This window comes from Mus caroli, chromosome 11 (assembly GCF_900094665.2).
Source record: "Mus caroli chromosome 11, CAROLI_EIJ_v1.1, whole genome shotgun sequence".
Lineage (NCBI taxonomy): Eukaryota > Metazoa > Chordata > Mammalia > Rodentia > Muridae > Mus > Mus caroli.
The window spans coordinates 99,607,758-99,632,151 of NC_034580.1; the positions used below are offsets into that span (position 1 = coordinate 99,607,758).

The window sequence follows — 24,394 nt, forward strand, 5'->3', positions numbered from 1 at the left end:
AGAGAGAGAGAGAGAGAGAGAGAGAGAGAGAGAGAGAGAGAGAGAGAGCAGGATAAGTGGAGAACATATCAAAAGGCATGTATGTACAAATTTTAGATGGAGCAGAGAGTTCCCTCCCACACAGCCTTTGCATTGGCTGTTCCTTTGGCCTGGAATACTTTTCTTCTGGTCATGTGGTTCTTTCATTCAGCACGGCCCAGTGCCACTTCCTTGGAGCCTTCCCCTGACTTCAGTTTCCACAGTGTTACCCATGTACATGTGTGTGAGAGAGAGAGAAAGAAGAAGACAGGAGAAAAGAGAGAGTCAGAGGGAGGCAGAGAGGGAAGTAGGGAGAGGAAGAGATAGAGGGAAAGGGAGGGAGGGAGGGAGAGAGAGAGAAAGAGAGAGAGAGAGAGAGAGAGAGAGAGAGAGAGAGAGAGAGAGAGAACATGATGAAGTCAGTTCTGTCCTTCAGGACCTCTCCCATTTCTGCGGCTGCGCTGTGTATTCCACACTAGCTGGCCTGGGAGCTTCAGGTTGGTTTCTCTCTCTCTCTCTCTCTCTCTCTCTCTCTCTCTCTCTCTCTCTCTCTCTCTCTCTCTCTCTCCCACCCATTTCTCCACGAGTGCTGGGATTATAGATGTATAAGAAGTCGTTTTTTAACTATCTATATGCATGTCTGTGCGTATGTGCATGTGACTGCAGGGTGCCCGTGGAGGCCAGAAGTGTCAGGTCCCGTGGAGATGGAGTCGCAGATAGGCTGCTTCATGTGGGACCCAAACTCAGGTCTTCTGGACGAGCAGAGCATGCTCACAACTGCTGAGCGTTTCTCCGGCTCCCACGGTTTGTTTGTTTTTTTAAAGTCATTTTTTTAAGGATCAAACTCAAGTTGTCATGCTTACAATGTGACAGGTGCTTTCACCCACTGAGCCATCTACTGACCCCCTTAAGCTTCTCTTTGCTTGTTTGAGACAAGAACTTGCTACAGAGCCCTGGCTGGCCTCAGAGCAATCCTCTTGCCTTCGACTCTGGGAACTGCATGCCTGCACCACATTCTTCGTGCACATGCCGCCACCAACCAACACCTGGTATCCGTGTGAGTGCTTGCTGCTGTGCTAGAATGTAAGCTCTGGGAGGGAAAGAATTTGATTCACCTCCAAAGCAGTAGAGCATAGTAAGAGCTCAGTTAATAGCCGCTGGTTGAGATGTGACACGTTGGGAGAGGCTTCTTGTTGCAGGGAGATGGTTCTCTGCACTCAACTTGGAAAGACAAATGGCAAAGAAAGGAAGGCAGGTAAGAGATCCAGAGGAGGGATGGGGAGGGAGGAGCCAAGGAGACGACACTCACAGTCAGGCAGGGAGTAGCCCTCAAACCCATCCAAGTCCTCTTCATACAGAATCTTGGCCAAAGTACAGCGATGGATGATGTTGCCATCATTCACTACCAGAAGGCAGCTTGCCACACAGATGAACAGTGCCTTCAACATTGTCCAAGGAGACAGGGCACTAGGCAGTCTCTGAGAGCCTGGGGGGTCTGAGAGAGAAACCAAAATTTCCTCACTCACTCAATGCTCAATGCCTGGTAAGTTTCAGTGCTCCCCACTCCTCAACCTCGATGTACACCCCAAGCCTACCCTGGAACTCAGTATGTAGCCAGCTTTCAGCAATCCTCCTGCCTCTACTACCAGAGCCTTGATATCACAGGTAAGGGCCTGTTCTTTTATGTTCATATCATGTTTTTTTTTTTTTTTTTTTTTTTTTTTTNTCTCAGAGAGAGAGAGAGAGAGAAATCTCCTGATCCTCTATATACCCATTGCTCAGATTCAAGAGTTCAAAATCAAGACCACTCTGGCTTCAGTGGCTGGTCCTCCTCTAATGGGTATCTAGGCACAAGCAGCATTTGGGTACCAGGATGGGGAGTGAGGTTGGCAAAAGTTAGAGCAGATTTTGTTTCACCAGCATTTGTGGTATGGATTGAGCGTGTGCCTTCAGAGGAAGGACAGGGACACGGGATGCCAATATGCCCCAACCCATACTCCCAGGTGCATGACATATGACCTTCACCACTGCAGCCCCTGCCTCATGCCATTCCTGGTGGGCTGCTTGTAGGTTTTACTGTTTTGTTCCTGTATAAATGCACATCAGAAAACGAGCAAATATGATCGTATTGTATAAATAATCTTCGCTCTAATGGTGTGTGTGTGTGTGTGTGTGTGTGTGTGTGTGTGTGTGTGTGTGTATTTGAAGATCAAGGACTCTGAATTCCCACCCATTGTCAGCTATCAAAGGCTGGGCTGCTGTATGACTTTGAACAACATACTTACGTCTCTGGTCCCCATGTGTGAAATGCAGATCTATTTACTAATACCTGCCCAATCAGAACGGTGTAATGAATAAGATAAATATATGGTCTCGCATTCCTTACAGAATGGAACCAGGACTCCTATAAATGTGGCAGATTCCCAGGCTACAGTAGGAGCATAGCCTGGGCAGTGATTGGTTTGAATAATGACTACTATTGGCGCTGGTCTGAGTTGGTGGAAGCTGGAAAAATATCAGGGCTTGTATACATGGTCTTGGTCATCCCCGTATTGCTTAGCAAAACCCAATGTTTTGACTTTGCAATTAAAATTAACATTGTCAGTGAGGGACAAAGGGACACTGTGCACCTCTGGGTGGGAAACCTCAAGACACATAAGCTCTAATGAGGTGTTCTGGCCACAGATGGGAAGCCTGGGTCCGAGCATAAAGAAATGAACCTAAACAGAAGGAAACATCTATAAAATAACTGGGTTCTGTCCTTCAAAATGTTCATTCTGTGAGCGCACACATGGGCTGGTCCTGCCCTAGGATGTGTGTCTTTCTCTTTAAACTAGGTGTACGATGCTGAGGGCAAAGGCCAGGATCCCTCCCTCTCCTTCATCATATGCAGGGATGAGGTGGCCTCTCTGGTGGCTTTGCTTGCCTTCTGGTCTCTTGATTTGTCTTTGTCACACAGCATGCACTTAGGACATTCTCTGGATGCTCTCACTACCCTGCTCTGGTGTTGCAAATAGAACAGATGAAGTCCTGTTAAATTAGACTTTCCGATAAATAGCAAATATCTGTTGAATTCAGATATGTCCTGCAGCCCTCCCTATTCTGCCCTAGGATGTGTGTCTTTCTCTTTAAACTAGGTGTACGATGCTGAGGGATGTACCTCAGCTGATGCAGGATGTACCTCAGAGATAGGCTTCTCCAAGCCTTGGGACGCAGGAATGTCTGGCTTGGCCCATGGAGCCCCTCAGGGATTCCCTTTGGGGTGATAGTAGTCCCAGCATGTGGCCCTACCCAGCTTCAAAGCATACCTCTCTGGCCCTAGCTCCCAGCCAGCTCAGGCCCTTCTGGGAGGATCTACAGGACAAGATGGTTAGTGGCAGGAGCCTCCTCTTCCTTACCAAGCACTCTCTGGACCCATCTGGCTAATTGTTCTCCTTCATCTCAAGAAGGCATGTGTTCTTGGCCACCTCAGCCTTCTGGAACTCTGGTTCTGTGACATCACCACTCTCCAGGAAATACGCCGGGTTGAACTGTGCAAACTGTGCAGGCTTTAGGTAGAAATGGTAGATGGGTCTGGAAGGCAAGGTGTAAGGCGGACCAATGGGCAGAACCCCGCTACCTCCCTTCCTTTCTGGGAACAGGACAACCTTAGTTTCTAAAGAGGACCTACACATCCTGCCCCTGGGCTGCTGGGTTTGTGCTTATATTCTGATTGGAACTCTGCAGAGCTGTGGGACTTTGCTCAGGACCTATACCCTGCATTTTGATTTCTGTGGGCCCCTGTGCAGCTCCAATCTTTTGTAGAGAGTCTGTAGAGTCCAGAATCCAGTCCAGAAACAACCTTCAAGGACCCACCCACACCTCTTTTCCACTCTCTGGGACTCAGTGAGTACTCTTCTTACATAAACAAATTTGACTTGTGTTTCTGTTACATGCTCACAAAAAAGACCTACCTACCTATTAGAGCGTGACAATACTTTAGAATGGTGCCGAAAAATATTTAGAAATTACTATCATTAAGCAAGATACATTTCGAGGAAAGGTAATTACGGGTCAAGCATGGTAGAGAAACACAGTGTAATTTAGAAGTCTGGAAACAACGCTCAACTGCCTGAAGCTGGTACTTGCTGTGCTAGCCAGCAGCCACTAGAGGGCAGAAGCAGCCCATGTCCAAGAAGACATGGATTTAAAGTTTGGTTTTGCGAAATGCCTTCCCTTAGATGCCCTAACCTCCCTCTCGGATTTAGCAAGCGCCATTCTCTCTTTCTTGGTACAGCTTGAATTTCGGCTTGGGTTTCTTTGGTTCAGAATCTGCCTTGTTAGTCCATCAGCAGTAGGAGAGATCCCTGTGTTCCCAGACCTTTTTTTTTTTTTTTTTTTAAAGGGGCAGCAGGTTCTGGTTTGTGGAGCTGATGATGGCCTCAGAGAGTTGTGATTCTCAGAGTCCCATTCACTTTTCCTGGAGCTCTATGACTAGGAAGCAGGGCAACTTAGCGGACCAGATGCTGCAGCATCACCGACTTAACTAGCTTGCTTAGCATATGGCAAACAGTGGGGCACGGGGATGAATGACTCAATGAAAGAGAGGGGAAAGAAACAGGGAAGTGCCCATGGATGCTGCAGACAAGCCTCCCTCTGAGAACAAATGTTGACCCTGAATGAGCCCCACCAGTGGGATACAGTGCTCAACACAGCAGGCAGGGAATCCATTTGTCTTCACAGAGCTCCTAAGAATCAGCTGCAGAGAAGTTAAGCCATCTCAAAGTCTCAGAGCTGGGAGGCGGTAGCCTAAGGCTGAACCTGTGTCTGACATTACCAGCAGGCTTAGCTCCCTCTCAGGAGCAAATTGTCTTTTTTTTTTTTTTTTCAAGAACTCTGTAGCCCAGGTTAGCCCCAAACTCATGATTCTCTTCCTGCCTTAGTCTCTCTAGTCCTGATGGGCTACTGTTGAGCACTAATGTCCAGCTCTGCAGTTTGTTATTTGAAATAGCCACATTTCATGGTGCAAATCTGTGAAGTAGCTTAACAGGTTCCCAATTGGGTTTTTTTTTTTTTTCCATTTTCTGTTCGTTGAGAGTTGAGTCTAGATGCCTAATTAGATGAAGGTTTAAACTTTTGACAAGTCTCGTTGTCTTCCGAGAGACATTGGTTTTTTGGTCTTATTTCTGTTATTGTGATTAAAATATCCTGACAACAAACAATTTAGGAGAGAAAGGGTTTGTTTTAGCTTGCAATTCCAAGATACAGTTCATTCCTACTAGGAAGTCATCGTGGAAAGAGCTTGGGACAACTGGTCACGTCCCATCCCCGGTGAACAGTGGCGAGAAATGAGTGTCGGCATGTGCTTGCTTGCCTTCCTGTGCTTAGATTGGTTTCTCCATCTTAAACAAGGCAGGATCCCTTGCCTAGGGAATGGCGCCGCCAATACTGGGTAGGCTCTTCCCACATCAGTTAACTTGGCTAAGACAACCCAGAGCAGACATGTCCACAGAGCAGTCCAAAGTAGACAGCCTCTCTCTCTCTCTCTCTCTCTCTCTCTCTCTCTCTCTCTCTCTCTCTCTCTCTCTCTCTCTCTCTCTCTCTCACATGTCGTTCTTTAGTGGCATTGTCAGTGAGTGGTTGGTCCTCAGTGTCTAGCCCTGCTATTTCAAGCAGTACATGCTCTTAACTGCTAAGCCGTATTTTCAACCCAGTCTCCCCCCTCTTCTTTATAATTCTTATGAAGCCATTGTCTATAAAAAGCCTTCATGATGTGTATTTTCACCATTGCAGACTATAAGATCTCTGCTACAACTATTTAGTTCTGTCAACATGGCACAAAACCAGCCGCAGATAGTGCATCCATAAGTGAGTCTGTCTGGGATGCTGTAAAATTTTGCAAACACAGGCTGTGGCTAAACTTGGCCCATCAGCTAATCACCGATCCTTCTTATAAACAATAATGTATAGTGTGTCTCCTTGGAAACTAACCGTTGTAGTCTTGAGCAATTGTGCCTTGTGATCGCAGTTTTATATTTATATTTATATTTTCAGAAGTAGGGTCCTTTTTCAAATGACGCGTTATAAAAATCCATCTAGCCAGCGGCTGGAGAGATGGCTCAGCAGTTAAGAGCACTGTCTGCTCTCGCAGAAGATCCAGGTTCAGGTGTCAGCAACCATGTAGCTGCTAACTAACAGCCACCTGTAACTTCCGCTCTAAAAAGTCCATCGCTCATTTCTGGCTTTCATGGGTGCTGCATGCATGGGACCTGGGTTTTTTTTTTTTTTTTTAAACCTTAATAATAGCAGGTAAGATCATGTAGTGAGTGTACCAAGACATCCAGGCCCCGAAACAAACATTTCTCAAATCAGCCCCTTGCTTTACCTTTTCGGTTGTCCAGAAGAAATCATATGGCTGGTTCCATCAGTGTGAAAGGTGTGTGTCTTAGGGTTTCTATTCCTGCACAAAACATCATGACTAAGAAGTAAGATGGGAAGGAAAGGGTTTATTTAGCTTATACTTCCACATTGCTGTTCCTCACCAAAGGAAGACGGGACTGGAACTCACACAGGGCAGGAACTTGGAGGCAGGAGCTGATGCAGAGGCCATGGAGGGCTGCTGCTTACTGGCTTGCTTCCCCTAGCTTGTTCAGCCTGCTTTCTTAAAGAACCCAGAACTACAAGCCCAGGGAGCTGGCAGCACCCACAATGTGCTGGACCCTCCTCCCTTGATCACTATTTGAGAAAATGCCTTACAGCTGAATCTCATGGAGGCATTTCCTCAAGGGAGGCTCCTTTCTCTGTGATAATTCCAATTTGTGTCAAGTTGACACACAAAAGCAGCCAGTACAGTATCAGAGGTTACCTAACAGTCCATCAGGTCGCAGGCAGAAGGATCCCTATGCCCGAACAGTTTTTTGGGGGGTGGGTGGGTGGTGTTACTAGGACTGACCCAGGCACTGTCATTTATCCTTTGTTTCCAGAAGAGCGAGAATGTGTCATTGGTGTGTTGGCACATTGCAACCCACAGTTACTTGTTGCAATAGAGAAGAGAAATTCCTCAAGACAGTGGGCATGTTTCAGGCAGACAAAAAAGTAAGAATCGCCCATTTTCCCCAGGCTAACCCTCCTTAACAAGACTGAATACAAGTTTAGCCAGAGCTACCCCTGGACCTGTGCCCCCAAATCCAGAGTTCCATATCCAGCCTTGACAGGTCCTGGTGCAAGTGATGAGAGACTTACATGCCTGGCCCTTCCTTGGGCCAGCATCTGACTGCCATCAAAGACTCAGTGCCAAGCCTATGCTTGCAAGACTGAAAATGGTTTCCCATGCTTAAGCCTGAGTTGTCATCGCTAAGCTGCTTGGGAGTCCCAAGCTTCCCTTCCCGTGTTCCACTAGCCTGTGGCACTGGTCTCTCCTCTGGGTGCCCAGCATGCACTGGCTTCCCCCTAGCTGTCACTTTCAACCAGCTTGTCCTTACCACATTTCTCTGCCCTTCCTCTGTGGCCTAGCTGTCTATGGTATGGACTGTCCTGTACACCGTGATGTCCCAAAGATCCCACCCTTTATATTGTTCTGAGACAGGGAGCCATATACCCCAAGCTGCTCTCAAATTTGGCAAGTAACAGAGAGAGGGTGGCCTTGAACTTCTGACCCACCTGCCTCTGTGCCCCAGAACTGGAATTACAGGCACGCAATGCTATGCTTGGTTTATACCAAGCTGGGACTCAGGCCCAGCGCCTTCTGCAAGTGTTCGACCTACTGGGCTACACCCCCAGCCCTTCCTTTTGTTTTTGTGAGACAAGGCCTCATTCCGTAGCCCAGACTTTACTGGAAAGCATATGGGAGCTCACCTGCCTGAGCCTGCTTACCATACCCTTCCCCATGCTGGTATTAGAGGCATGAGCCACCATGCCCAAACTAGGGGCCCCATCTCTTTAAGGTTCGACCATCTCCTAGTTCCACTACCACCCTAAAAACAAAGTCATCAACACACGGACCCTTCGGGGACATTTCAACCACATTCGAACTTCAGCAACCATAAAGCAGCCGTGATTTTCCCTTCAGCTGTCTGCCCTGGCAAATATCCCCCAAGGGTCTGAGCTAACAGCGGACCAGAGGCTCCTCACACCCTGTCATTAAGGGCTGGCATCTCGCTCCATTCCCTGTTGCTCTGGCTGGTGGGGAGGCTGCTGCACAAATGGGCAGCCCAGAAGGAGCCTTCTCTTTCTCTCCTTCCTTCCTTCCTCCAGGCTTCTTCTTTCTGCCCGGGAAACCAGATGCTTTGCGGTTTAATTACACGCTGCAATTGGAAGTACAGACTGACAGTGCTGGAGAGGAAGGACCTCGTTATAGATAATAGTTAGCAGCATTTATTGAGCACTTACTCTGCACCAGGTGCTGAGCCAGGCCTGTTTCCAGGCGTGGCCTTATTTAACTTCTGAAGCGTTGTCTATGTCCTACATAAAGGAACCGAGGCTTAAGAGAGGCTTCAGCAAATTTCCCAGTGTTCTAGGCACAAAGCATCAGTTGGTATTAGCAAGGGGGGGGGGGGGCAGGGGGAGGGTTCCATCATCAGATGCCGCATCCCGAATTTCCTTAGAGAACTCACAAACAACATGATGTATTTAAGGTCCTAAGAGTTCCTGCAGTGTCTCTTGTATTGCAGACTTCACAGAACCTCTGCTCTGGAGAGGGCAGTCTTGAGACTGTAGATAATGACCAACCTCCTCACCTACAGGTGGCTCATGAGGCTCAGGCACTTTGGGGACAGACCAAACAAAGAAAGACCCTGGGATTCGTGCTTCTCCAAACACAGAGCACAGGAAAGCAGACAACAGCTTGCCTGGTTCGCTAACCTGTTTCTGTAAAGAAAATTGTATCGAAGACTTTCTTGTGTCTGTACCAGTGTGTGTACGTGTGCCCACACACGCTCGTGTGGAAGTAGGAGGTCAACCTCAGAGGCTGTTCCTCAGGCACTTTCCCTCCCCCTATCCAGACACATAAACACCTTCTTTTGTTGTTTTCTTTTGAGATAGGGTCTTTCACTTGTGGGACCCTACCAAGTAGGTGAAGCTATCTGGCCAATAAGTCTCAAGAGACCTTCAGGCTCTGCCTCCGTAGTATTACACGTATGTAATATAGTATATATGTACAACATGCCCCACCTTTAAAAACAAAAACATAGTCTGTAAGGATCAAACTCGGGTCCTCATGCTTTCAAGGCAAGCATTCTACTAAGCAATCTCTCCAGCTTCCTTGATTAATGGCTGAACCAATCCAAAGAGGAGAGGAGAGTTGATTTGTCCAAAATCACGCAGCCAACTGTGTTTCAGCCCTGCAGAAACAGATTCTAGATCTCTAAAACACTGATGTTCTCTAAGACACAAACCAACTGGACATAGTGTGTCACCTGTTATCCTGCACCCAGGAAGCCAAGGCAAGAGCATCCTGAGTTCCGGGTCAGCCAGGACTATGTAGCAAAACTGTCTTAGTTAGGGTTTCCATAGTGGTGAAGAGACACCATGACCAAGGCAACTCTTGTTTGTTTGTTTGTTTGTTTGTTTGTTTGTTTGTTTTTTATTTGGTTTGGTTGGGTTTTTCGAGACAGGGTTTCTCTGTATAGCCCTGGCTGTCCTGGAACTCACTTTGTAGACCAGGCTGGCCTCGAACTCATAAATCCGCCTGCCTCTGCCGCCCAAGTGCTGGGATTAAAGGTGTGTGACACCACCACCCAGCAACCAAGGCAACTCTTATAAAGGCAAACACTTACTTGGGTCTGATTTCTAAGTTAGGGTTTTACTGCTGTGAACAGAAACCACACAGCCAAGGCAACTCTCACAAAGGACATTTAATTGGGGCTGGTTTACAGGTTAATGTTAGGTCTGTTATCAACAAGGCGAGAGCATGGCAGCATCCAGGCAGGCATGGTGCAGGAGGAGCTGAGAGTTCTACATCTCTTTCCAAAGACAAACAGAAGACTGACTTCCAGGCAGCTAGGACAAGGGTCTTAAAGCCCATGCCCACCGTGACACACTTCCTTCAACAAGGTCACACCTCCTAATAGTGCCACTCCCTGGGCCAGAGTCCAGAGTCCAGGCAGACGTGGTACTGGATAAGGAGCTGAGAGTTCTACATCTTGATCCAAAGGCAGCCAGGAGATTCTCTTCCACTCTAGGTGGGTCTTAAGCATAGGATCTCAAAGTCTGCCCCCACAGTGACACACCTCCTCCAAGAAAGCCACATCTACTCCAACAAGGCCACACCTCTTAGTAGTGCCACTTGCCATGGCCAAAGCATATTCAAACCACCACAAAACCCCTGTCTCAATTAATGAACCAATTCTAAATCAGACAGGTGGCAGGTGAGGCATAGAGTCTCTGGTACCTATGACAAATATATTTGTTCCTCAGTGAACAGTGCTTGTACTCTACACAGGCTTGTACAATCTGAGGGTCTCCCTCTGCCCTCCACCCACTTGCCATAGCAGAACAGGGCTGGCAGCCTAGTAGCAACCTCATGTAAGCAAGGGTGAGCAAAGCAACCAGTGTTTAGTTCTGTACCCAGCGCAGTAAAAATGTCACTGGCTTCCGTCCTGTCTGCCAACTGGAAACATGACACCATTTGGACAGGAACTGGGCAGAAGGCAAATTTGCCTGCTTCAGGAAGAGCTTGCTGAGATAATGAATCATGTAAATAGGACCCGAGGAGGACTTCTGGCGATGTAAATTCCAGTCCGGGGCTCTCAGCCTCTCTGGAGGGCGTGCTCCTTCCACGGTCAACTATTTACATTTTTACAGGGCAGAGAAGGTATAGGTGGCTATGTAAATGGACTTGGTCTTACCATTATTGAAATAGCTCGCGTGTGCGAGGAACGCTGTACTTACCCTGTTTACAGTGGCGATGGTTTCTAACGTCAGCTCACGAGGGCATTTCCCCCATGGTTCAGCTAGCCAGCAGTGGTAATAAGGAGGGTTTTATTAGCCTCTTTGCCCAAGGGAGGATCATTGCTTACCAACCCTGGTGGCCCACACATGCCAGAAGGCTAAAGGTTATTTCAAGCAGCTGCAGGGACAGTACATTAACAGCCTCTGAGTGGCCCATGCAATTCCTCTTGGGGACCAGATTGTCCACATGGCCCTTCCAGAGCTGAGAGAGTGTGACTGAGGTAGAGGGTAAAAATAGTCCCACGTGAGTGGCAGCTGCCCCAGAGGCACCTTCTTCCTTCTCTCTAGAGGAGGGTGGCGACCCGGGTGGCAAACTGCTCCTGGGTTCCTGAGGCCCAGCCCTACACTTTGAACTTCCGATCTTCCCGACAGTGAAACGCACCCCACACAGATCTATGCACATGCATCAGGAACTGGAAAGAGTATGGTTGTCTGTCATCCAGGTTTAAATACAGTCTGGGCCACACTACCTGCTATGACCTCAGGCAAGATTTCCCTCCTTCTAAGTCTCCAAGGACTTCTTTCTCCAAGGCTGGCTGTGAGACCATGGCCACGTGAGGGTTGCTGGCGGGTTTCATTTTTCTTCCCTCTCCCATCTACCAGTTGTTCACCTTCTAGTGCATTCTTCAAGTGTGGCCATAAGGAAAGCCAAGCAGCCCCATGGAAAGGCTGCTGAGAGGGAAGGATTGAGGTCCCCTCCTGCCAACAGGCAACTAGGGGACTAAAGGGGACTAAAGGGGACTAAAGGGGACTAAAGGGTGTGGTGGTTTGAATGAAAATGGCTTCCATAGACTCATAGGGAATGGCACTATTAGAAGGTGTGGCCTTGTTGGAGAAGTGTGTCACTGGGGAGACACTCAAACCAAGCCCACACTCTCTCTTCTTCCTGCCTGCTGACCCAGGTGTAGAACTCTCAGCTCCTTCTCCAGCACCATGTCTGCCGGCGTGCCACCATGTTTCCTGCCACATGACAGTAATAGACGGAACCTCTGAACTGTAAGTCAGCCCCAATCAAATGTTTGCCTTTGTAAGAGTTGCTGTGGTCATGGTGTCTCTTCACAGGAACAGACGTCTAACTTTTAGATGACTGTGGCCTTAGCCAAGACCTGGAGTTCCATCCTGTGAGGGACTCTGTGCCAGAGCCTAGGGGCTTCTAGATCCCTGTCCCTCAGGTACTGTGAGGGGACCAGTGTCTATGTGAAGGGATTTGCAAGGCAGCCATTGATAAGGAACGCCTTTACCTGTCAGGGTTCCCACAAAAATTAAGAGTTCAGGAGGCAGGAAGAAGGCTCAGTGAGTAGCGTGGTCGGCACACAGGTGTGAGGACTTGAGTTTTGCACACCTGTAGTTCTAGTGCTGGGGAGGTGAAGACAGGAGGCTCCTAGAGGTCAGGTAGTCTGGCGGACTTGGTGACCTCCAGACTCAGCGGGAGACCCTGTTTCAGAACTAACATAGAAGGGACAGGAGCTAAAGCTCCCTGACGGATGCTTGCCTCACGTGTATGACACGCAGGGGTCACTCCTTAGTTCTGAGGGGATCGTGGGGGGGGGAGGGATGGAGAAAAACACTCACCTTTGATCTATACACACATGGGGCGGGGGAGTAAAAATTAAGAGTTCATACACATCAAACTGTGCCAAATCTTGTCAGGATTCATGGTACAGACAGAGAGTGTGTAATGACCTGGGTTTGGGTCATACAGGACGCCCATTTCTGAGGTGAAGGAGCCTGAGAGCCTAAGATCTACAGAGGCAATGGCCAGACTGTATGTGAGAAATCAAACCCTGATACTACCCAGCAGTCAGAAAGCTAAGCACAGCCCCTGTAGCAAGCAGGCTTGAGCTTGGCAGGCAGCTGACAGCATCCCTAAGTTTGTCCCTAAATCCCAAAGGACACGGTAGGAAAAGCAAGTCCCCCCAAACTAAGACGACTCTGTGCCTCCCTTCTGCTGAGCCCACGGAATACTTTTCTGTACCCCACCCCCAGGCCTGCCTGCCTCTACCGCAAAGCTTCCTGCCCCGCCCCTCTTCAGGCAGCTGGACATAGGCAATTGGCTGACTCTTGTCCCAGCAAGAGGTGGGGGGGGGGGAGCCGGGTAAGAGCCCAGGCTTGTGTCCCAGCAAGAGTCCACGGGTCCTAGCTCGCTCTCTCTTCCTTCACACTACAGGTCAAAGGCAAACATCTCTCAACCTTCCTTTCAAGGAAGTTACCCAGCGGGATCTACCCAGAGTGATGGAAGGGTAAGGGGGGCAGGAAGGAAAGATTGAGAGCTTATGGAGCAGGACATTTGTCCCCACGTGTACTGAGTATGCTCACTGGAGCCGGGTTTCCCTGAAGTCCCCATACTCACTCTCTACTCCTACCTTTTGCAGCAGACAACTGGACTACAGCTGGACAGAGTCAAGGACATGGGCTGCGAGTCCAGATTAAACCTCTCCGCCCCACCCCCCACCCCCGCCCTGCCTTAAGCTGAGCGGAATAATGAGCAAAGGAATATCGGAGCATTTCTCTAAAGAAATTCTGGTGCCAAAAGCAAAGCACAGACTGTCTGAGCCAGATCCTTGCAGTACAAAACAGCATGTACGCTACAGTAGGCAAGACACTGCATTCCCGGACACAAATAGAGACAACCAGAAGGAGGTTGTACCTGGCCCACCCCAGACAGCAGGATTTTGCAGTTTTAGAGGGTTTCTCCCAACTTTTGCTGATCCGTGCTAAGTGATCTACAATGATTATTTCTATAAAATAAACAAATAAAATAGAAACTCCGCCAAATGACTTAATTTTAATGAATATGTTAAAAAAGAGGTGGCATATGGGGCCATGGTAAGAGGCAAAGCGCTCTCTTGGCTGTGACAGCCTTCAGCCAAGGAAAAGCTGAGAGGGGCCAGCAGAGACAATGTGGCACAGTCAGGCCACCCAGAGCCACACCCGTTGGAGTGGGCAATGACGGGGTGGGGGCCAAAGCTACCACAAACACACACACACACACACACACACACACACACACACACACACACACACACACGTCCTGCCATAATAGAATGAAAAAGGCTCCAGACCGCCCCCAGCCACAGTTCTGGGAACCGGCACCTTTGGGGCAGCTTTCGGCCCAGAACAGACAGCCTAGAGTGAGTCAAAGATTACTTGGCCCGAGGGCAGGAGCTGCCTGAACACTCTGACCCTGTCCAGCGGGCTTTGCGCAGACAGCACGCTGGGAGGGGTTCAGTGTCCCCGCAGCTTGGGCGACGCGAGTGGGTTGGGGAAGGGCGGGGCGGGGCGGAGCTCGGCGGTTGCCAGGGGCGGGGCGGCACGGCAGGCTCGGAGCTCCGTGGGCGACTGCCACGCACTGTTGGCTCTCTCCAGCTCGCGCGCCGCCTGTTGCTCTCTGCTCCTGGCCGCGGGTTTCCCGCTGGGGAGGTAGGCGGACCAAGAACCGCAGCGCGTGGGCGATCTCCCGCCTTCCTTTCCTCCAGGCGCAAGGGTGATCCAGGGACCCCCCGGGCGTCCCCGACAGAGCGGACGCCGCCAGCTCCCGGGCGCGTCCTAGCCTGTGTACTCAGACCCCCCCAGGCACCACGCCGGCATGAACGTGAGCTTCCTGAACCACAGCGGCCTGGAAGAGGTGGGTGGTGACGCCCGAGCCACCCTGGGAAACCGCAGCCACGGGCTGGGCACGTGGCTAGACTGCTGCCCCGGCGGCGCACCACTGACCGCCAGCGACGGGGTCCCCGCAGGACTGGCGCCGGACGAACGCAGCCTGTGGGTGTCGCGCGTGGCGCAGATCGCCGTGCTTTGCGTGCTGTCGCTCACCGTGGTCTTCGGCGTTTTCTTCCTGGGCTGTAACCTGCTCATCAAGTCCGAGAGCATGATCAACTTTCTGATGCAGGAGCGCAGGCCCTCCAAGGACGTGGGAGCCGCCATCCTGGGACTATACTGAGCGCCGGCCGCCCTTGCCAGAGTCGAAGCACCGCGAGGAAGAGACCACGGAGCCTCTTTCTCAAGGCTTTGGCCGCTGCCTGCGATCAACGAAGTACCTCGCACCACCGGGGTCTGGACACCAAAGGACTCAGCGGCGGCGGTGCGCGAAGGGACTGTCATGCCAGACTCGGTCCTGTGTGCGCTCCAACAGGGGCCGGGGACGCAGGGTTCTTCACAAGGTTTTTTACAAAGAGAAGTTCGGGGCAGAGTGGGAGACAGGGATGGGGAGATGCAATGCGGGGCTGAGGTTAACTATCGCGGGGATGTCGACCGTGTTGGTGGGGGCCAGCTCCAAGGAGGGCTCAGGGAAGAGGTGCATCGCTGATATTTTGCATCTGATCTCGCATTGCGTCTGAGAAGAAATTTTGTAATAAAACCATAGCCGTCGGGCTTCCTGATATATTCTAACTGTGTCGTGTGTGTGTGTGTGTGTGTGTGTGTGTGTGTGTGTGTGTGTGTTTAGGGAGGAGACCGTGACCTACTTCTTGCCCAGTTTGGTCCATTAAAGGAACTATGGGGCAGACATCTCTGAAGCTCCCTGGTTCTCAGACCAAGAGGAGAGAGAAAGGAACTGTTTTATCTTTTGGGTTTTTTTTTTTTAAACGTTGTTTTTGTTGTCTTTTTTTTGTGTGTGTGTTTTTGTTTCCTTTTTCCTACAAAGAACTGTTTTCTTCTATGCTACTACTGTAGAGGAGGCAGGTCCTTTGGGGCAGCCAGACACTTAATGAGATGAATTTAATTGCTGGAAATTTTAGTCGTCTTCATGAAATGGAAATGGAAAAAGAAAGTGAACAGAATTTTGGGGAGGGAATAAAATAAACATATCAGATAAATTCATTTGGGTAGATGGGGCTGGGTCTAGTAAAATTCCAAGCTGAGCCCAGAAGCCCCATTTAATGGCTTGTTTTTACCCCACCCTTACGGATGGTAGATGGATGGAACAGACCCCTTGGTTCTGTCCTGGAAGGGGACTTGGGGTGTTTACGATGAGGAAAATGACCTCCGGATGCAATTGTCTTCTGAGTACTAGACCCTCCCGTTAAAAAATGCACCCTCTACTCCCTTATAACCTGAAACTGAGTTCTGGAGGGGACTTGGTGCTTACTGGCCAGAAGGAAGGGAAGGGGGCCATCTATAGCAAGCCTTTGCTCTGGGGTTCAACTGAGCCCAGGCCACCACAGGGAGGAAAGCCCTCTTCCCTTAGGCTTTTCGACCTATGTGCACCCTCTTAGCCAGTCTTGGGCATAGAGTACTAGGAAAGGGCTCTGGGGAACGGAGCTCAGGTCCCTCCCTCTCCTCGACAACTGGGTAGACCTGAAGGAGGATGAGAAAGAAGATGGCTGAAGCCTTCCCTGGCTTTAGAATGGATAACAGAAGGAACCTTCTGTCTTTGGCACCAGTTAGGCAGGGAAAGGAGGCAGCAGTGTGGGGGAGGGGTATATCATAAGTGGTGATTGCATCTGAAGGATTTAGACTCCTCCCAGCTCCCACACAGCTCTGTGAAGTCATCGATATTGAGATATGTCCTTCCCACCACCCTACCATTCAGTCATATACCCGGGGATTCATCCATGGGATAGACAGGCCAGCGAAGCCAGGTACCGCAGAACCCTTGTTAAATAGCTATGAGACAAGTCCCATAGCATAGAAGGAACACTGGGGTTCATGGGGTGTCAATGACTGACTGGCATTGTCTCAGGTAGCTTGTCTGATTCAGTGGGAAGGGGCTTGGAAGGTGGGGGAACTTGAACACTGACTCTGGACCCCTGGCCTGAGTTGGCACAGGTGCCTGGAATCTGGGCCACCTACTGGCTGGGATTATTCCATTCAGACCACCACAAAGAAGTTTCTTTAACTCCCAAATGACAGGGGCTTGGGAAGGAATAAGGCCTTCCGATGGCTGCCTGGCCAGGTTCCAGCGAACACCGAAAACTTCTTGAAGCAAAATGCCCTGCTGCTAGTGTGACGGAGGGGAGGTGGCTCACGAGTTCAAGTTCTTGAATTTGCTGACAAACACGAAAGCCTTAGTGCAGAAGCCTTGCAGGTCCACGGTCATTGTTAACACAGACCTATCTGAGATGTATAAGTGATTTACTTGGTTTTGAGTCAAAAACTCCAAGGTCTCCCTATATAACCCAAGATGGCTTTGAACTCAAAACCTTCCTTCCTCAGTCTCCCGTGTGCTGAATTTACATCCATGCACTGACACCCTAGGCTTACCATGAATGTTCTGCTGTCCATTTCTCAGTGTTCAAGCATGCATTCACAGGCAAATATGCACGGGTCCTTGCTTGCACACGAAGGTATATGCAAAGGCCAGGCTCAAGGAAGAAATGGCAGCAGACACTTGTTCTGGGGAGGTGAGGAGGAGCAATCCGCATTTGTAACCATCCCTACTCCTGCAGCCTAAACGGGGTAGAGGGGTACCTCAGACAGAGAGGGGGAAGGCAGGATTGTGTGAGGTAGAAATCGGTGAGGCACGGCTCTGCAGGAGAAAGGTGACCCAGGATCAGAATCTTGAGCCTTGGAGACTTTAGAGGAAAGCACGTCCTGTGTCTTCAACCCTCGGATTCTCCCTGTGAGGCTGGCTTAGGACACAGTGGCCAAGTCTCAGATTCAGCACGGAGAAACACAGGACCCTGGTCTGTGATATCCTCACTGTTCTGTTTCCTGGCTCTGTGACTTCAGTGAAGTAGCTCAACCTTTCTGTGCCTCCCTGTCACCTGCACAGAAGGAGTGGTAAGACTCAGAGCTCCTATAACGTGCATGTGATGTAGCCAGCACAGGACATGGCCCTTAAAAGACAGTCAGCAAAGAAAACTACCAGCATTATGGCTATCTCTGTTGAATGTATGAGCTTTGCCCAGTAAAATGGAGCTGGCTCTGAAACAAGGACCCTGGATAGAAAGCTAGCAATAATTACACCCAGACCTCACAGTGGTGTTTTCAAAGTACTTTCCTAAGGATCTAATTTGTGAAGCACTGGCTTCATCCACATTCCCATTTTACAGAAGAGGAAAATGGGACCCAAAGTAGCTGCCTGAGTAACACTAAGACCTTGCCGAGTAAGAGAAGACATCACCTCAGTTGCTGTTATGGGAGAGGAAACTGAGGTTGCCTTTAATGGATTCTCTCACGTTCACCCTATCAATTAGCATCTACAGCAAATCTACTATAGGTCGGGTTCTGGGCCAGGGGTGGGCAAGAGCCCAGTCCCAGCATGCTATCCCTAGGGCAACGGCAACAGTCCTGGGATAGGGCATCTGGGACTCAGTCAGAAGTACGTCACCTACAAGGTGATCCTGGAGTAGAGTTGGGAGTGCTAACACCCACACTTCCACTCCTTCCCCAGCTTGGCAAGGAGGGTGCAAAGCCCCAGCCGCACTGAGCCCCACCCTCCCGCGATCCCAGCAACACAGCAGATATCAGTCACCTGGAGTGTCAGAACTGGTTTCCAAAGGAGAGGGAGCAAAAGAGGTCTGTTCCCAGTGGCCTCACTGCCCAACTGGTGGTTCTTTGCTGAGTAGACTGAGGGGATGAAGAAGAGGGATGCCACCACCTTTTGCTCCAGGCTGCCATTCAGCCATGTGCTTCAGCAACCAGAATCCTCTTCCCGGAGTCCTTTTCTGCCCCCACTCCGCTTGTCTTGACTCAGAGCCAGGACTCATGTGAGAACATCTTTCCCGTTCTCACCAGAGCAGGAAGCAAAAATAAGAATGGGAGGAGAGAGAAGGAAAGGGACGAGGAGAGAATGTGAGAGGGAGCAGAGAGAAGATGGCATGGAGAAGAAGGCAAAGAATAGAGAAATACAGCAGGGGGGAAACGAGGCTCCACGGGAGCTTAAGGTCTCCCCCTCTGCCTCATCGTCAGGCTTCTGTCTACACAGGGGATGGTCAACCGCAAATCTGCTGAAGATAAAGCGGCAAAGCAGCAGCATTTAGGGGGGTTGATTGGGGGTGGTCACACCTCTACCTCACAAGGTCTGTGTCCTCTGCCAACCACATAGCCTCCTTGTGACGGTGACCCTTCCTCAAAGCCAGGCCTGGGCCCCACTGCTCCATACTCTGAAAAGTATCATCTCTAGTCGAGGAGATAGCATTCAACAAAAGCGAGGAAATGGGTGGACAGTTGGCAGATGTGCACAGAGACACAGGGCTTAACGAGACAAGCCTCGGGGTTTCCCAGCTGACAGAAAAAGCCACTCAGCCTCTCAAGCTTCAGGTCCCTCATCTCTAAGACTATTAGCTGGCCAAGTGATTGGGAAGTTAAATGTGAATGTCTGAAAGCACTCAACAGCACCGAGAATAATGCAAAAAGAAATATCTTGAAGGGTTCACGCATCTCTGCCCTGATCTGTATGAGGTTCAATACCAGCAAAGGATGTAGTTAGTCATGGTGGCATGAGACACTGAATCACAGAGCCCCGAAGCCATGCTAGGTCCTTGGATGTCACCAGTAGGTAGAATCTGTGGACTTCATACTTGAAGTGCATTTTTCCCTTGTACTATGATTGCATATGAATTTTTACATCTACAACAGCAACAACAACAACAACAGAATGGGCAAGAAGTAGTCCCAGTCTCTCATCCAGAAAGAATCACCATCAATTCTTTGCTGTAGCTCCTTTTGTGTGTTTAGGAAATCAAAACAGTAAAATCTGGGCATTTTAATTTAAAACAAACAAACAAACAAACAAAAAAAGCTGTCCTTGCAGCATTCATGCCGTTTTGAACATTTGAATGGTTTGAGATGTTTGACTGTTTTCGCTTAGCAATATACAGTGATAAGTTCATGTTGGGAACTGACATCATAGGCGCCAGAGGTTTTTGTCATATCACCCTTTAGCTGACTGATCCCCTGCAGTTGGGTATTGCCCTGTTTCCAGGTGGGTGGAAAGACTCCAGCTGTGCTCTGCCCCACCTGGCTAGGGAACTTTGATGAGAAAGCTCAGCTGGAGCATTCCTGTCCAAGCCTCTCCCCTTGCTCTCTTGGGATCATCCCTGCAGAAAGAGCCTTCAGGCTCTTGAATGGCATCTGCAGTCACTCACTGAATCCCATCTCCTAGCCAAACTTTTAATTTCCACAGCAATCTTAGATGTTGGCATTCACAGATTGAGACTAGGCATGCTCAAACAAAACAAACAAACAAGACACCAGGTCTGGCCAGGAGGCGGCAGAGCTAGAATCTTGTGTCTTTGTCTTGGCCTCCATATACTATGTCTTTTGCTCCACTTTATCCCTATAACCATCTATAGCTGAGGTGACTGGCACAGAGTGGGAGCAGAGAGATGCAATCTGGAGCCACAGGTGTGTGACAGGCTTGGGGGAAGTGGCAAGTTCCTCTCTTACCTTGGGAAAGGAAGTTTGTCATGTGGTTCTAGAACTTAGAGTCCTAGGTCAGCCTGGAAATGCCCACAGGGTAGCACCTCTCTCTCTGGTTCTCAGTCACTCATCTGCAAACCTCTTCATTATCTGTGTCCCGTAAACAATTCCCCTTTAGCACTACCCACGGAATGCACTTCTTCTTGTGCCATTGTTGGTCAGAATGCAGTTTCTGCCTATCAGGGCAGAGCTTGATCACAGCTCATCTATGGCTGTCCAAGTGTGGCTCGGGGTGCTACCTAACCCTCTCACCTGAAATATAGGAAACTGAAGCCCTGGGAGGGAGGAAAGAGGAAGAAGCACCAGGATGGGAGACACCTCCTTCCTGGACACTCCGTGTGCAGCCCACTAGCTACAGGATTGCTCCAAGGTGGGGTACAGAGGGAGATCCATCAGGAGTGACACCACTGTGTCCTGGGAGGTGGCAGTCAGGGGCCCCAGGCTTTTCTCTCCTTACCCAGCACAAACAAGCCCAAACCTTTGTCATGAGCCTAGCACTGGGGAGACACAATGAAAAAGGGGATCTCGCCGGGCGTGGTGGCACACTCCTTTAATCCCAGTACTCAGGAGGCAGAGGCAGGGGGATTTCTGAGTTCGAGGCCAGCCTGGTCTACAGAGTGAGTTCCAGGACAGCCAGGGCTATACAGAGAAACCCTGTCTCAAAAAAACAAAAAACCAAAAAAACAAAAAAAAAAAAAAGAAAGAAAGGCAGGAAGGAAGAAAGAAAGAAAGAAAGGAAGAAAGAAAGGAAGAAAGAAAGGAAGAAAGAAAGAAAAAGGGGATCTTTATACACATGTGTGGATTTATTGGGCACTAAGACTGGGAGAGATTTTAATAGATATGAAATGGTGGAGCCCCCTCCAAAAGCACCAGGGTCCTTTCTCTGTGCCCTGAGCCCTGACTATCTTTAATTGTGCCTGTTATGCTCCTGGCTTGCAGATTTGGATAATTAGAGATTCCACTTCCAAAAAAAAAAAAAAATGTGATTTTTGCATTAATTTGGGGAGAGGTATATGTATAGGCATTCACATGTATACACACCAGGGGGTGAAAAACTCTAATGAATTGCCATGGAGATAAAACTTGGGATGAAGTTGCCATAGTAACGGAAATGTTTTTGAAAGGCCACATCACCTTAGTGAAAGTAAGATGCTCTTGTCAAGAATTTGCTGTTAGAAGCCAAATCACAGACCTTCCCGTCAGGGCTGGGTGCTCTTTCAGGTTTTCTTATTTCTCTCTCTCTTTTTTTTTCTTATTTCCTGTTTCTCCTGATCACTCCCAAGAGCATGAGATTTTTATCTGGGAAACTGATTCAAGTTCTGGTCAGCGTTAGGGTGGAAGGGAGTAGACTCTCTGTCGACTTGGTGTGTGGCATTGGACAAATTGTTTCTCTCCTCTCCTGAGTTTCCTTTCATGCAAAATGATGAGGCCAGACATAGACTCTTGTGTTCTTCCGAAGTCGAAGGTCTGCTTGCCTGCAGAGGACCCAGCCTCCCACCTATGTCCTGCCTCCTAGGTAGAAGGACAGCTGAGCTGTCCATGGTCCTGAAACCCCACATGCTGCGCTGTTCTCAGTATAGTGATCTTTTTTTTTTTAATATTTTTTTATTATGTATTTTCCTCAATTACATTTCCAATGCTATCCCAAAGGTCCCTCATACCCCCCCCACTTCCCTACCCACCCATTCCCATTCTTTTGGCCCTGGCATTCCCCTGTATTGGGGCATATAAAGTTTGCAAGTCCAATGGNCATCTTTCGATACATATGCAGCTAGAGACAAGAGCTCCGGGGTACTGGTTAGTTCATCATGTTGTTCCCCCTATAGGGTTGCAGATCCCTTTAACTCCTTGGGTACTTTCTCTAGCTTCTCCATTGGGAGCCCTGTGATCCATCCAATAGCTGACTGTGAGCATCCACTTCTAGTATAGTGATCTTAGCACCAGCCCTGCTGGGCTCAGAAGATCTCAGCCAGAGGCCCTGGGATTCAGAAAAGCCCAGAGGATGAATCTGGTGACGTATCCTAGCCTGACAATCTCTCTATCAGGAGCAGTTAGGAGCCATGTCCCCCACCCCCACCCTTATCTGCAAAACTTGAGCAAGAGTCCAAAAGCTTGCCTGGGCTACGGGGAGAGGAGGATCCCCCACAAAGTCGGTCCTTCTCCTCTGCAGGAAGCTCAGCTTTTCCACTGGTAGCAGCAGACAGAGATCAAGACACACTCCCCATCAGGGACACGTGCTCACTTCTACTAAAAGGCAAGCTGTGCCCAGATGCCACATCTGCGTGTCTTCAAGCCACGGCTGAGCGCTGATTGCCACTTGTAATGAAACATGCCAAAACCACAGTAGACCAGCTATGTCCCCACCTAATTACCTGACCATCTTTCTATACTCTACTTCCCTCCTCCAGAACACGAGATGAAGAAAGAAAGAGAGAGAACACTGGAGAGAAGCTCATACTGGAGGGCTTAGGAACTTGCCTGAGATGTCACACGTTTTCATCTCTTAATGTCCCTACCTGCCCACATAATGCAATGGATGGGAGTGTGCAGCCCCCAATTCAGAAACCTTTGACTCAAGCCCAGCTTCTATCCTGAATATCACATTCTTCCTGAGTCTGCATTTGGAAAATGGTAGTCAGTTACACGGACTTTAACTGTTGTTTAAGTGGTTGGAAGATTAAATGGGGGAACGTTTAGCAGGCTCAGGGTTCAGCAACATTGAAAGTACCTGGTTAGCTTTAGCTGGGCTACAGACTGCCCCCAAAGCTTTAAATTGATGACTCAGATGGACTTAGGTGGGCACTCCTGGTGTAGCAGATGTCAGCTATAGCTGAGGCGTGCAGCGGTGACTCGCTGACTACAGTGTCTGTGTCTGGCATATTCGTGGGAACAGCTAGGAGGGTGCGCTTGGCAGGGACGATGGGCCTCTCTCTCCTTCTCAGTCCCATGGAATTGCCTTCTCCAGTCTTTGTGGGAGGAAGGCTGACCTCAGGACTGGGCAGATTTCTTCACCAAAAGCAGAAGTTTCTAGATCTTCAGAAATGGCACACAACTGGCATCTTTTTCCTCCAACACAGCTTATGTGTTACAGATAAGTAACTAGTCGAGTCCAGATTCAAAGTGGGAGGAGATGGCACAAGGACATGAGGACCTGGAAGTGTGGCTCATAATGGGGTGTCAACTCTTATGTAGATTAATAAATATTCTTGTTACTAGGATTTAAGGGAGGGCCCATTCCCTTATCCCATTTTTAGAAATAACTTTGGAGGTTGGAGACACAACTCAATGGATAAGATATTCATTGTGCATGCATAAGGTCCATAGCTTGGGTCTTCAGCACATACAGAAGCCAGAGGCAGGGGTATGGTGGCCCACTTGCGATCCCAGTACTTGGGAAGCAGAAATGAATCCCAGGGGCAAGCTGTCTAGCTAGATTGTCAGAGCCAACAGGTTCTGGATCCAAGCCAGAGACCCTGCCTTGGGGATTAAAGTGGAGAGCCATCAGTGAAGACATGATGCCAGCCTCTGGCTTCCACATGCAGAAACATACATATGCACAGACAGGCACCACCCCACACACATGGAGAAGTTTGGATTTGCTGCCTTTCATGTGAGCACCACTCCAGCTATCACCCTAGGCTAGTCAAACTGCGCCTTCCCCCTCATCACCCTGCAATGGGCTTTGTGTATCGCAGGCATTGAATGCACGTTGCACATCCCTGTGATATGTTAACTCTTCTAGACCAGCTCTGTTTTTCTTTGTGCATATTCCTTTCAGCCCATTCATTCCCCTTGTAAACTTCGCGTGTTTTCCATTTTGGCTACATAGTGTGTAGCTGAATTTATTAACACATCAGCTTTTTATTTGTGTGTCTCATGTATTTTTCTTAATTGTGATAGTATATATATATTAATCCATTTAATATGGTGAGTTTTTTTTTAAATTTCATTTTATTTGCTTTTCTCCTTTTTCTCGTGCCCACTATTGGCTTGGAAATTAAATACCTTATCTTGATTCTTTTAGCAGTTACCCTTCAAGTTTTGACAGCTTCACCATTGGAAAAGTCTGAAGTTAGTGTCTACCTTT

The 24,394-nt window shown here is 49.1% G+C and overlaps 2 protein-coding genes and 1 long non-coding RNA gene across 4 annotated transcripts in view; 2 read left to right on the forward strand and 1 right to left on the reverse strand.

Moving 5' to 3' along the window:
- Positions 1-3,483, reverse strand: part of Lyzl6 (lysozyme like 6) — an 8,058-nt gene extending 4,575 nt beyond the window's left edge. The window contains exons 1-2 of one of the 2 annotated variants that reach the window (XM_021178048.2): positions 3,417-3,483; positions 1,328-1,513 (exon numbers count right to left, since the gene is read on the reverse strand). In XM_021178048.2, coding sequence (XP_021033707.1) covers positions 1,328-1,466 — 139 coding nt within the window. In that variant the 5' untranslated portion in view covers positions 1,467-1,513; positions 3,417-3,483. Of the gene's footprint in view, positions 1-1,327; positions 1,514-3,326 lie in introns of both variants that reach the window. The other variant, XM_021178047.2, reaches the window with a different exon arrangement.
- A 45-nt stretch (positions 3,484-3,528) lies between these two features.
- LOC110306279 lies at positions 3,529-13,716 on the forward strand. Its single transcript, XR_002379248.1, has 3 exons — positions 3,529-3,903; positions 11,847-11,940; positions 13,317-13,716. It is a non-coding gene; the product is annotated as an uncharacterized LOC110306279 (long non-coding RNA).
- A 547-nt stretch (positions 13,717-14,263) lies between these two features.
- Positions 14,264-15,325, forward strand: Rprml (reprimo like). Its single transcript, XM_021178463.2, has one exon. The coding sequence runs from the start codon at positions 14,531-14,533 to the stop codon at positions 14,882-14,884; it is 354 nt and encodes a 117-aa protein (XP_021034122.1). The 5' UTR covers positions 14,264-14,530; the 3' UTR covers positions 14,885-15,325.
- The last annotated feature ends 9,069 nt before the right edge of the window (positions 15,326-24,394 follow it).

Excerpts from the sequence above, each read along its gene's own strand:
- Rprml (XM_021178463.2), top strand. The coding sequence starts at position 14,531 with ATGAACGTGAGCTTCCTGAACCACAGCGGCCTGGAAGAGGTGGGTGGT.